Below are 13,913 nucleotides of genomic sequence, written 5' to 3' on the forward strand. Positions count from 1 at the left end.
CCAAAAGCGTTTTTAATGATTAGAAAATAATATTTTCAAATTGCTCACGGAAAGTCCAAGCATTAGTATGGTTTCATGCTCGTTTCAACCTAAGCACACTGGGTGTGTGAGATCTGCTCGTGTGCTGCATAAGAACACTAACAAAGGATTTGACGAAAAGCTTTCGAAGGGACCAAATTGATTGATTTTTTACTTTTGAGACCATTTTGATTGGAAGGTCCAATTTCACCGACCACAGATAAAAGCCCTTAATTCAAAAATGAGACGAGAAAGATTACAATCCGAAGTCCATAGCAACTTGGAATGAGCCAAGAAGCTTCTTCACGTCCATGGCACCCAAAACAGGGGACTGCGGACGGCGGACGGCGGACTGCGGATGGTGCTCAAGCTACTAATTCCTGGCTCTATAAATCCTCCAAAAAAAGAAAAATCTCAATGCATTCCCGTAATTTGTTCCTCAGAGCTTGCACTTACAAAAGAACCCAGATAAAGAAAACGAAAAAATTACAGATACAATGTGGCCAATATAAATAATCCCCCTTTCCTCAGGCAGTGACCGCAGCTGGTTCAGTCCATTTCCATACTTTCACTTGACCGGTTCCATCACCCGTGAAAAACAAGCCACCAGGGCCAACCTGAATCGATCTTATCTCCTGTTTTGAAAATATTTTACCCCTCTCCGAAAACCTAGACCATACAATAGAAGCAAAGATGACAATTGCAGCAACGTCAGACGCTTGAAATATAAGTTTTCTAAAAATAAGAGAGGACTACAACAGATAGGTTGTGTTGAAAGCTCACGATGGTAAATCATATATGCGGACAGTGTTGTCGTTGCAAGCGCACAGTAAGACTGGCTTGGCTTCTGAATCATGCATCCCACAAAGTGTTATCAAACCCTGCAGCAAGGTCATATGCATTATTAAACTGGACCTTTCAAGTCACCTTGAAAATCATAAATAACCTCTAATGATGACAGTTTCAGGAAACTGAACGTTAAACCCATCGCTAGGTGAAACACCAAGCAAAGTTATTCATTTACTGTGGGGAATACAATGATGATTACGATACCCAAACACAAAATACATGTGTAGCACGCATCAGAGATTCCAACTTTCCAAGTGTAGGGACACAGAGTATCAGCCCCGAATGTTCCTCTACCCTATGTTTGGATGAGGAACTTTGAGTTTCCATGGAACCTAGGCTAATTTGTTAGGAATGTACTACAAAATTAGATAGATGGACTTGATGCAATACAATTGAGAAGACTTTCAAATGACATCTGTCATGGTGTCATTCTGAAAGTCCTTTGTTAAGTGTATTTGTAGTGTTTTAGTAAGAGCTTTGTAGTGCTTTAGTTCATTGGTAGTGCCCTTGTAGTGCATTTTAACAATTGAGTCTAGAGTTCCTGGGTACTTTGAAGTCCCTCATCCAAACATTGGGCTGCGGAAATCTTAAAACATACCCAGCTTGTTCTTTGTCAACGCAGGAATAGGGATTAACTGAAGAGGGAAGACATATATTGAAACATAAACATACATGTTCTTCCGTGTGAGTATATGTTGCTTCCAAGTTTCCACTTTGAGTAGCAACCCAGACCTGCACAAACAAATGAATTGGAGCAACTAAATAATTTTACAGTTCTGCAACACTCTGTTACGTATACAAGCCCACAAAAAGAGTTACAAAACATAAAAGTAAAACACACCTTTAATTGTCGATCCAAGGAACATGATAAAAGAAACTGATCCCAGCAAAGAACAGACATGACAACTTCAGTATGCTCCGTTAGCGTTTGTATACACTGCAAAGTTTCCAGGCTCCAGACCTAAAAAGAATTCCAATGAAATAACTGTTATACTGGTATGGAGCAATTAAAGGCCTCAAGTGTTCCACCAGCAAGAATTTATGCTTATTACAGAATACATGTGATACTGAACCCAACTTACCCTTATAGAATGATCCATTGAACCAGAGTAGAGCCTATTTGCTCCAACTACTAATGAAACAACTGCAAGAGTGTGACCTCTCAGTGATGCAGCTGGTTCAAAGCAATTAGTAACAGCATTAAACTTCCATGCCAATATAGAACCATCCTGCATCGAAGGACAATTTTGCTAAATATTAGGAAATATGTTGATCCCACACATGAATATGCACAAAGGAAAATGGCGAGGAAGCGATGGAAATAAGTAATGCAAAGGCATGCAACATAAATTAACAAATTTCAAATGAAAAATAAGAAAAACAAAGTTTTCTCCCTCAATAATACAGTTCACATAATGTAGCTGAAAGCCCTAACAAGAAAGATATGAGGACCAAACATTAATTAAAGTATAATGGTAGTCAAGAAATTACCTGTGTACCAGCAAAGAGCAAATCATTTCCCACAACCATGGCATAAACTTGCCCAACAGGCCCACTAAGACTCAGTTCAGAGTTAGTCTGGGTGTTCCATGCCTACAAAACCATATCCATATATGAATGAGCCAAAGTATCCTTATATTCTGATGCTATAAGCTTACATTACTCGAGATTCCTCCTGCCCTACCTTTACAGCTTCTGGTATGCCAACAAAAATCCAAGGACCTTCACTGATCATACACCCTACTTCACCGCCAAGATTAATAACTCCCAGGCACTGCAACATTAACAAATAGAAGCACACGGATTATTTTCCTAGCCCTTGGGAATGGCAATGAGACACATCGAAAATAGTATCCAACTATCTAGACTAAGCCCAATGGCAATGAGCATGTGACTTTGGAAAACAAAAGGACAATATATGAGACATGGGTGCAAATCTCTAGAGCGGCCTCCAGTCCACCGTGTCAAAAGCTCTCTTATATGCATCCTAGAATACAAGCTATCTTTCCCTTCTACATTTTTCATCAAAGCCACTCATATGTTCGCACACTCTGCTCCCTAATGTGATCTCCATTCAATTTGACTATAATTTGAGAAACAGCTGCATTCAGTGATGTTAATAGAAACTACTTCCCACATAGAACTTGCACTCATTGTTTATAGCTTTTACTAATTGTGATCAATAAAGAAAGAGATTTCTTTACAGAGTCATTAGCTGGCATACAATTTTAACATTCCTAATCCAAACTGAATTAACTAATTGCGATCACTCAAGTTAGCTATTACGCAAAGACTTTCAATTGATAAGAAACTCTCAGGTCGCCCAGATTGATTAAACTAAGCCCTAATCCAAATACGAGAAATGAGATCAACTACGGGAGTCCTCTACCCATCTAATCAAACATTAAACTTTCACCCATCACAAAAAAGGGAAAGAACTATTGAAACATATCTATTTAACGACAAGTCCTCAGGAACATAGATATAATATAGTTAAATAATTGAAAACTGGAGTCCCAAAAATGAGTAACTACCTGACCAGAAGCGCAATCCCAAACCCTCACAGTTTGATCCTTACTCCCAGTATAAAGCTTATCAGACCCAGAAGACAGTGCAATCCCACTAACAACCTGTTCACAAAACCTCATCAATTCCAAAACATAAATACCAACAAGGACCCAGAAGCACGTAAGTAAATCAATAAAAACAATGAGAACCCAACATATATAATCTAAAAATCACCTCCTGATGCCCCTCAAGCTGCGTCAACAAGCTGAAGCTATCCCCCATACTCCAAGAATGCAAGAACTTACACTTATCCCCATAGCTGCAATTCCCCTGAACCCAAAAATTACAGACTTTCTCCATCTTCCTAACAAACACCCTATTTGCTCCTCCTGTACGACCCCACGTCGAAGAAGTCCCGCCATTGAAGTTATTGGGACCCCGATTCCGTGACGATGGACCGTCGGTGTCAGCGGCGAAGGCGTGATGGCGCTTAGTCGAGGTCGTCCCGTTGAGACCTTGCTGCGACGGCGGGGCCGGTAGCTCTCTGTGGAGGAAAGGGCAAGGGTGGCGATTGCACTTGCCCGCTCTCCAATGGTAGCATACCTTCTGGTTCTTTGATGGGTCGGATTGTGGCCCACCCAGTCTGTGAAAGACCCGTTTGCTTCCCCCTCCGTCTACATCCATTGGCCACGGATTGGAATCTCTATGTAGCTATAGACTTTGAACTGAAACTCAAAAGCTTCGATTTTCCCCCTTTGTTGTTTATGGGGTTTTTCAATTTCGAGTGGATGAATTGGTTGATTGGAATTCGATCATGGAGTTGGAGAGAATCGGAAAGTCGAAACTTTCTTGCTCTCTCTCTCTGGAGGGTGAGGGGTTGGGGGGATTTGAATTTCGGAAACCCTAAATTGATTTCGGGGGCAGAGTTTGATTTGTATCAGTCTGTTCAGTCTCTCTCTCTCTCTCTCTGTCGCTCTCGCGGTAAAGGGAGGGAGGCGATGTACAAAACTGGAATTGCGTCGAGACTACGAGGAAGTTGAATTACTGAAATGCCCTGGTTCTGATGGGAAGATACGCTCGCCGTTAAAGGGCTCGTTTGGTGCCACATAATATTACGGTATGGTAATATTCATCTTTACTTGAAAATGAGGTATATTTATTTTTACTTGAAAATAAGAGGGTTTAAGTTTGAATCTCGTAGATGGTGAATTCGATATCAAATTAAGCTGCTCATTGTCTGGTTTTGCCGAACATCCTTAGTATAAAAATATCAATATACTAAAAATAAATAAAAAAACTCATTTGATAGTATATTTAAAATTACTGAAAAAGTTTTAGCAAAAATGTCTTGGGATTGATTTCAAAAACATTTTCTTCACAAGCGTTTTTAATCATTTTAAAATCACTTCTAAATAATCACTAAGTTTTCATGGAGGGTTTTCTTTGTCTTTTTACTTTTCCCAAAGCAATTTTTATGCAGGAGAATTAATTATTGAGTGTTCTAGCATGATTATGAATTTGTCCTCACAATAAATCAATCACAATTAGATATTAAAATCGTTTTTAATAAGAGTTGAATTTGAGATTACTCACTCATAAATGAATAGAAGTATCACATATAATTGTGTTGGTTGCAACTTGCAACACATATATTTTTTAGTACAAAGACTAGTCAGAAGAAAAGAAGAATTAGTCGTCATTATTTTGCAGATTCCAAATCGTCGCACATTTTCAAATGCAAAGATGTGTTTACTCGATACTTTGATACTTATGTAACATTTAAAGTGACTTCATAAACAAGTTTTAGAGGTTTGAAAACAAATTCAAACGAAGAGACATGGTTTATATAAAGTGATAACTCAAATTGATGGGTTGTAGTCCAAACGTTATTTGGATTTTAATGTTTTTCAAACTACTTTAAAAGAAAGCTCCAAACAAACACATGGTGGTGTGACCACTAGAGTCGGAGCTATACGCACCTTCCGAGAGGCTCGCAACAGATCGCATGAAGAAAAAGTGACTGCAAATCCGAAATGAAGTGGGATCGAGGAAGGCAGTAGCCAGGTGGGGAGGATAAGATTTGGAATGAAGAGAAACATGGAGGTGGACAGAAAACAAAAACGCAGGGGAAACTAGCAAACAAAAAAGAAAAGAAGAAAAAGAGAAGCATGGGACTGCCCACCGACCCTGGCCTCAGTTAGGTCGGGCGGTGAAAAATATGGAGACAACAAGATCACACCAAGTGAGAAGAACTCTCACGAAGAGAAACGAGATAAGAACTATCACAAATAAAAGATCATTTATGTAGTTTATGAACACTTAAACTTATATTAAGGTTTGCTAAGAGTGATCAACACAAAAGCATTCTATATCTTTCCACCATTTTTGTTAAAAACCAAGGCTCAACACTTGATCTTGGTAAAGTAAATACTTGAGAGTATTCCTGTTATCCTTTGTATGTCTGGGTTTGTCTCAAAAAGTGTTCAAAATTTGATGGACTATAAATTTTAGGTAAGACTTTATTGTATTTATAAGGCTAATGCACAACTTAATAAGTCAAAATAGCGAGTAATCAACGCGTCTTGAAATAATATTTCATACAAAATTTTCACGTAATTATAATGACACACCCCGATCCTAGAATCAGGGCATGCTGGTCGTCACGTGGGCGTGACGTAACCAAAAGTGCGACGCGGAAGCAGTAGATAAGAGAAATACGAAGGAAAAAAAAAACCAACTATTAGCAATAATATCCAACTAGCATGCTTGCGTAAGTTTAAGTGTGAAACACACATATTCAGAGCATAAGTACTAAGTGCAGTCAAGTAGGACCATAACTAAATTACAACACCCGAAGGTGAGTCTTACATTTATGTAGTCTGTCAGAATGCCGTGGAAATCCTCGTGAGCCACCACACCGCTAACTAGAACCTGGAGGGGCGCAAAACAAAATTGAGTGGGTCAGTAAAACAAAGCTTTTCGAAAGCACTTCATTTAATAACATTTCTACCCCCTCGATGTAAAACATGTATACTTTCCCATAAAATAACATAATATGCATGTAATTATTCAAATATCTCAAATCACCAATCTTTATCAAAAACCATAAAGTATGTCATGCTATAAGCGTCAATAACAAAATAAAGATGCAACATTATGACAGGTGAAATAAGGAATTAACTGGAGACCCTGCACTTGGTCATGTACGGTTAATTCTATAGCTCAATATCCAATCCAACCGGGGTCACCACAGTAACCTGTACAGCGCTACTCTGCACATAAATCGGAACTACCTGAAGTAGTTTGTACGATAAGAAAGGTGTAATAATACGCTCTAGTGTTTCTCTCATCAATAGCTGTATAATAATCTAAAATCACCTACAAGTCGGAATCACCTCTTATGGTCTGTACGACATGTCGGAACCCTCTAATGGTCTGTATGACATGCACCTACTTGGATCCAAGGTGAGCGTGTGATGCAGGTGAATAATATAAGCACTAACACCAGGGGTGCAGGTTATGAGCTCTCAACGCAATTCACATCATCGATAAACCATATGAATAACATAAAACTCACCTGATACTCACATGTGCGTCCACAGCACCAATTTACATATATGCATCAAATACTAATTTATATATTTCATATAATATGCATGCATGGCATTTTAAAACATATTTTAATTTAAATTCAATTTATGGGAAAAATCAATAGTATATAGGTAAATACAGAAAATACTGCCCACTCACTGGTATGTCGAAGGGTCGTAACCCCCGTAATGTCCTTGAATGCACTCGTCCTCGGGATATGTATCACCTATATGCGAAACAACAATAAAAACGTTATTTAAAGCACATAACCGACAATGCGTATTAACTTCTCATACGATGCTCAATTTGGGTATATGAATATTCCACAGTGACCTACTCGACGTCACGGACGTTGAGGTATTTTTAGAAAAAATTTTGGACTTGCCACGCGCCCCCACGCGCCAGGATAGGCACAGGTCCACGCGCGTCATCCCCTACCTCCAGTCACTGGATTGGTTTCGCCGGCACCAGAAAACTGGAGATTTTTCAATCTCCTTGTTCTCCGTCATTTCTCAACCATTTTCTATGCATTTTATACCAAAATGAAGCCCTAAACATGTAGAATCACGATGCACTACTTTAAGGCTAAAAAACACACGAAATCTCACCGGAGAAAATCCAAAAAAACCGGCCAACTTCGAACCCTACGATCCCGACATCCAAAATCTTCAAACTAAGTACTCCGAGTTTCCTTGAGACCTCACTAAGCTCCTTGTAAGCTTAGAATTCCCTGAAAATCAACAATTCACGTGTGCATGAACATTACTCAAATCGGACCTCGAGTTTTCAACGTGATATCGAGGGTTTCCAGTTCTAAAAATGGTACCATTCAACTCGTGAGGTTGCAAGGATGAAGAAGCTCACATTTTTGGCGTCGATCCGTGAAGATTTGAGGGTTTGGTGCCTTGTCCGTACAATTCGAAGGGAGAGAGAGAGAGTGAACTGTGAGGGAGGAGAGAAAGGGCACGGGGTGAGGGTATGTCCCGTGTGTGTGTGTGTGGTCCAACCAAAACAACCATACTTTAATTCCCTAACCACACAAATTGTAAACAACTCTTAATCCAACTTGATTTTTTTTCCAAAAACTTAAGAAAGTATACAATAATCAACTTATGTGTCACACGTACCTTAGTCACCTTAAGGGTAATTCCGTCAAATCACATCCACGATAACTGAATTTTCGGGACGGGCTGTGACATATAACCCACTGACCCTATATATCCAACATGTAATTTAAGAAGTTAACACTTATCCCAACACTCGAACTCTTGTATTTAAGTCATCATCGCTCCCAAAAGGTGTATATGTGATGCATGTCATAACTTGATGTACATATTTCCTTTTTCGTCATATTCCTGGAGTTGCTTGTACTTTATTTTCATTAGCTGATATCTTAGATCATGAACGTTTAATTGACTGCAGGTCTCAACTAGGAAAACGCAAGTTTAGGTTTTTGTTGTCGTTTGGGGTTTTTCAGAATTAAGGAAAAATACAGAAAAACCTTCTTCTGCTTGCGCAGCAGGCCGGGAGCTGAGAGGATATGGAAACTACGTACATCGTCGATCATCTGTCAATTCTATAAACCCTAAGAAGTTGTCGTTTTTTCAGCTTCTACAAGATAACTGATAATATATATATATATATATTTATATCTCTTCAACAGCATCTGTGCGTTCTCTACCAACTTTTTTTATTTTACTCTCGTCGATTATAACTGAAATCTCTCAGATTCTAAGAAGAACAAGAAAATAAGAAGAAGAAAGTGTCATAGTTGATGACGTCCATAAAATGAATATCAGCATATTTAAGCAGGCATTGCATGAAAGTCCAAACTTGCATTCACGTTGTAGCCCTCTTGTTTTTGGTTCTAAGAAAATCTGTGTGTGTGTACAGCAGTTTAATTCTCCTCACCTTAATTAACAGTGTAGTAATGTTATGGAATGACATCGATAACCTTCGAATCCATGCTAACGAGAATACTATGGAATGAGATCGATAACAACATTGTTAGATTGTTGATCAAAATGTGGTGTATGAGAATATGTCGAAAAGAAAAAGAGAATGTCGAAATTCCTGGAGCGATTTTTTTAATTAGAGTTTAGTCATAGAAAGACTCATCATAATCGAACTCTAAACTTAGGGACGGAGTTGACTTACTTCCAAGGCTGGCTAGCATAAAACGAGTTCAAATGTTTTGCACTCATTTTGTGTGTGATCTTTCTGTATTCTCTATCATTGATTAACACATGTTAATAAACTTAACATTCTTAACTTTATTATTATAAACTTAACATTCTTAACTTTATTATCATAAACTTAGCACGTGTCAATCAATGATAGAAGTCATACACAAAATTAGTGTAGAAACTTTAATCTCCCGTAACAGGCGAGTACGCAGTACTACAACCAACCCAGCGAGAAGAGAAAGAAAGACCCGTACTTAAAAAAAAAATTAAATAAATAAAAGAAAAAAGAAAAAAGAGTATTTCTCCATCGAGAGAGACAGAGAGAGTGTTGAAGTAAATAAACAGACAGGAGCCAAAACAAGGGCAAACAAGAAGAGTTTAAAGCAGCCTCGGACGAAGCCAAAGCCAAAATCCAATGATAGGCTCCAGGTAATTCAAAAGAATGCAGTTTGTTAGATCAAAAATTATAATACAAGTGGTTGAAAATTTTAAAAAAATTAATCACTTATATTATAAATTTAATATACCGAATCACAGTACACTGAAAAATCTTTATGGTAATTTATGGTAATTGACAACTCTCTAATGCTAAGTCAGCTCACAAATATTCAGATGCTAAATTAAAAAAAGAAAAAGAAAAAGAGAATTACAATATTGGCCAGTAGGCTAAATAGCCAAGTGCGTAAACGTCCAAAGAGAGAAGGAGAGAGAAAGAGGAGAGAGAAGCCACAGGACAGAAGAGCTCTGTCTTGCGGAGCTCCACCACTGTTCCAACGGCCTCCTTTGCTTTCTTTGTGCTTTATCTCTCTTCAAGCAGGTACCTTTCCCTTTCTCTCTCTCTGTGAATGTATATGTTTGAGTGTCTGTGGATTTGGAGTTCTGGGTTTCGTTTATAAGTGCTTTTTCTGTAAGCACTTGGAAAATTTGGATCTGGGTTGCTTTAGTTTCAACTGGACTTTTGATGGGTTGTGTTTGAATTTTATTTTTTCAAGTAAAGTTGGGAACTTTTTAGGTTGATGGATTTTGGGTTTTTTTTTTTTGGGTTTTGTTTTCAGATGATTAGAGCTTGTTATTGGATCGATTCATAAAAATGCTCAAACTTTTGATTTTCCATTGTTTCTATTTTTGGGCGGTTTTTGAAAAGCGGGAGATTTATGTCTGAATTGAACTTGAGTTCTGTTTTCTGAAGTGTGGAAAAGTCCGAAAAGAAGCAACCTGTTAATAGAAAGCAAGGTTTTTGCTGTAAATAGAATTGCTCCAATGGATATCGTTTGTAATTGCTTTTTGGCTTTGAATTTAATGCTTGAGACTGAATTTGTACAGCTTGATGTCCCCCTGGACTGGATCCACGTGATCCGGTCACGTCGAAAAGGAATTCCCTGCTGAAATAGAAGCCTCATTGACAACTTTAATTACAATCCCGGGAAGCTTCTCTTCTGATTTCACAGAGTATGCTTTTGTGAATCAAGATATTGACTTCAAACTTCAGGTTTCTCATCTGTTGGAAAACGGTTTTGAAACAATGTGCTCGAAGGCCGGAAAGTTGAAACTTGTGAGCTGAAATTGTGATTATTGTTCGGGGTGGTTGAGGAGCGGGATATTGGTATGGCTGTTGCCAGGAGCAACAGCAGCAGTGCAGCATCAATGTGGCCGTGCAATTGTTACAAAGTCGCAAGCTTGACTTCCTCCATTTTAGATGCAAACGAGACTTCAAATCTAAAAGATCGGTACATTCTAGGAGAGCAGTTAGGTTGGGGGCAGTTTGGTGTTATCAGGGTGTGCACCGATAAGTTGACCGGAGAGGTCTTGGCATGTAAATCAATTGCTAAAGATCGATTAGTGACCTCAGACGATGTGCGAGGCATTAAACTTGAGATTGAAATTATGACCAGGTTATCTGGGCACCCAAATGTTGTAGATCTCAAGGCAGTGTATGAAGAGGAAGAGTATGTCCATTTGGTGATGGAGCTTTGCGCAGGAGGGGAGCTTTTCCACCAGTTAGAGAAGCACGGACGATTCTCCGAGTCTGATGCCAGGGTTCTCTTTAGGCATCTGATTCAGGTAGTTCTATATTGTCACGAAAATGGGGTTGTTCACAGAGATTTGAAACCAGAGAACATCCTATTGGCCACAAAAGCCTCCTCATCTCCAATCAAGTTGGCAGATTTTGGTCTTGCAACCTACATCAAGCCTGGTAATTCCATATTTCCTTTATATTGGTTAACTTTATCCCGCTAAAACCTTGATTTCAGATTTTTGACAATAGTTTTGGTTGAAGCAGGGCAGAGTTTGCATGGGTTAGTTGGTAGTCCGTTTTATATAGCTCCTGAGGTACTTGCAGGTGGCTATAACCAGGCTGCAGATGTGTGGAGTGCGGGCGTTATTCTCTATATTCTTCTTAGTGGAATGCCGCCATTTTGGGGGAAGACAAAATCACGGATATTTGATGCTGTTAGGACAGCTGACCTGAAATTCCCATCTGATCCCTGGGATCGCATTACTGGATCAGCTAAGGATTTGATTAGAGCAATGCTCTGTAAAGATCCTTCACAAAGGCTCACTGCTCAGCAGGTTTTAGGTAGGTCAAATGCACGCGCAAATATAGTTAAGTTCTAGAAGATGACTGTATTAGAAGAATCAAAAGAAAATTTCATTTATTTGACCGTATCTTTAAGTTAGATGATTGGTAGGCCGTTTAAGAAACTGGAGAAGGGCTCTCCTTTGGTTAGCGCATATATACATATAGTCATCTATTTGTCAGTATTCTTCAAAAAATGAAAAATTATAACGTTTTCAGTCAAATAGGCCGTCGCTCCTGGCTATTTGTCTATACAATGTAATTCTTCTAAGAAATCAAAATATTTGCATCAATGACTCCTGTAATCTTGCACTCTCTGTGTTACTGGCAAATCAACGGAGTTTATAAGTTGGGTTGACTTGTCTGTGTTCTTTTGGAATTTCCTTTGTAGATCATCCTTGGATGAGGGTTCATGAACCATATCCTAAACAGCCGAGTCAATGTGAAAATGGAGGCCGTGGAGAATGTGATGTAGCCGGCAGCTCATTCTGTACTATGTCCAGGAGTCAAGACATCAGCTTTGGCACTGCATCACATAATGCATGTGATGCCCAATCACCTACATTTACTTGTAGGTCATCTTTTTCTGCTCTCATGGTGGAACCATTTACTCCCCACTTAGCATCCGGAGGGTTTTCATTCTGCAGCGATGGTGATTCTAATAGTTTGAAATTCTCCTCCCCCATTCCCTCAATGCCAAGCTTTGCATTCTTCAGCCCTGGTTCTTTGGTTGAGGAAGGTAGTTGTGCGATAGAGTTTTCAGCCAGCATATCCAGAGTAGACGCAATTCATGGAGGTATTTTGAGTTCCTTTTTGCTGTTCCCTGCACCAGTATCGTAGAATTATCGTCGTCTCAATCATTTTACTGGGAAGCTGCTCTTGTTGTCAGGTTCCCTTTCGTTCAGACTTGAAACGAGACAAATGGTTAACAAACCAGCTGAAGCTAAAAGGACAGGTGGAACAAGGACGTCAGCCATTCACAACAAGAGAAACCGTACAATTGGACTTGGTGAGCATGAGCAACTAGATTTCATGGTGACCGAGTCAATCATTCGTTGGTCATCATGCACAAATCTTCCTACATCTCTGAGATCTTCTCTTGTCTGTTAACCGTGTGGACCTGAAGCAGTAAAAGATAAGGCGGATTGCCCCGATGCCCATGTGAAGTCCAAAGTCTTTCACTCGTGCATAGTATCAAGCGCATATGTTACCGTTTGACTGATTCCTACTGCTTAGTGCCACTCTTCTCTGTAATTTCGACTCCAAGTAGCTGGTGGTATGATGAGAGATATATAGGAAGAGCGACAGATGGAGGTGGAGGGTTCCGATGAAGTTTTCTGTAAGCTAATGTATTGTATCGTTCGTGTCTCTGTTTCCGTTCGTCTGATTTATGATGTTTAGTACCATTTTTCATGTTGGTAGCTAGGAAGAGTGCTAAATGATGTATGCCTAATGAGCTTCTGCCCTTTTGTATAAAGTAATTGTTCACAGCATTGCTTTCCAAGTCTTGTGATATGTCTTTCTGGCCTTTTTTGGTTATCCACCCTATCAGTTTCGTCAGCGATACAAGCGGTATCAGGAGGGCCGAACACGAGATCTCTAGTGCATGAGTAAATACTTTCCTGCGTGAGCCACAAGGCTGCCGTAGGTATATTCTTGTTTACTAATACAATCGAAAGAGCAAAAAACTGTAAGTGCATTCTAATTACGTGACAAGAGAGATAGAAAGACAGATCACCTGACAAGAGGGAGAACATTTGGTAAGAGTGGAAAACTGAGTCACTAAGCATGTAGGTAAAAGAAGCATCATCTCATTTTGTTAATGTTCTGCCAAGTGCCAGCCCTACTTTAGGAGACAGCATTCTGTTATCCATTGGCTTGGCCTAAAAAAAGATAATTAATATTATCACCACAAAACTATTAAAATAAGTTCCAAACAGTCTTACCTTTGACCTCTCATACAAACCAATACTAATCAGCCATGACCTCACTTGTTCCCAATTTTTAAATTTTTTATGGGAGGGGGTTTGGACTCCAATTTTAGAGAAGAAATTTTTGTGTCTGACAGTCAGATCAGGTGGACTGTCCATCTTAATCATAAAGATGGGTCCCTCTATGTTTGGATGCCATTTTTTCTTGTATAGGAGAAAGGCTTCCATGACACATGATAATCCGATTACAAT

At 39.2% G+C, this 13,913-nt stretch overlaps 2 protein-coding genes across 3 annotated transcripts; one reads left to right on the plus strand and one right to left on the minus strand.

Moving 5' to 3' along the window:
- Window positions 1-420: 420 nt before the first annotated feature.
- On the minus strand, window positions 421-4,365 carry LOC126629384 (zinc finger CCCH domain-containing protein 63-like). Its single transcript, XM_050299414.1, has 9 exons — window positions 3,610-4,365; window positions 3,402-3,497; window positions 2,552-2,641; window positions 2,359-2,460; window positions 1,950-2,096; window positions 1,709-1,828; window positions 1,540-1,599; window positions 802-899; window positions 421-687 (listed from the first exon to the last, which is right to left on the minus strand). Exons 1-9 carry the CDS (start codon window positions 4,057-4,059, stop codon window positions 546-548), a joined length of 1,305 nt encoding a protein of 434 aa, XP_050155371.1. The 5' UTR covers window positions 4,060-4,365; the 3' UTR covers window positions 421-545.
- A 5,446-nt stretch (window positions 4,366-9,811) lies between these two features.
- Window positions 9,812-13,223, plus strand: LOC126629185 (calcium-dependent protein kinase 5-like). 2 transcript variants are annotated; one of them, XM_050299123.1, is made up of 5 exons: window positions 9,812-9,969; window positions 10,476-11,346; window positions 11,434-11,730; window positions 12,122-12,526; window positions 12,604-13,223. In XM_050299123.1, the coding sequence occupies exons 2-5, from the start codon at window positions 10,758-10,760 to the stop codon at window positions 12,639-12,641; spliced, it is 1,329 nt and encodes a 442-aa protein (XP_050155080.1). In that variant the 5' UTR covers window positions 9,812-9,969; window positions 10,476-10,757; the 3' UTR covers window positions 12,642-13,223. The 2 variants fall into 2 exon arrangements, with proteins under 2 accessions (XP_050155080.1, XP_050155079.1); XM_050299122.1 differs by having other exon boundaries at window positions 12,620-13,223.
- The last annotated feature ends 690 nt before the right edge of the window (window positions 13,224-13,913 follow it).

This window comes from Malus sylvestris, chromosome 7 (genome assembly GCF_916048215.2).
Source record: "Malus sylvestris chromosome 7, drMalSylv7.2, whole genome shotgun sequence".
Taxonomy (NCBI): Eukaryota; Viridiplantae; Streptophyta; class Magnoliopsida; order Rosales; family Rosaceae; genus Malus; species Malus sylvestris.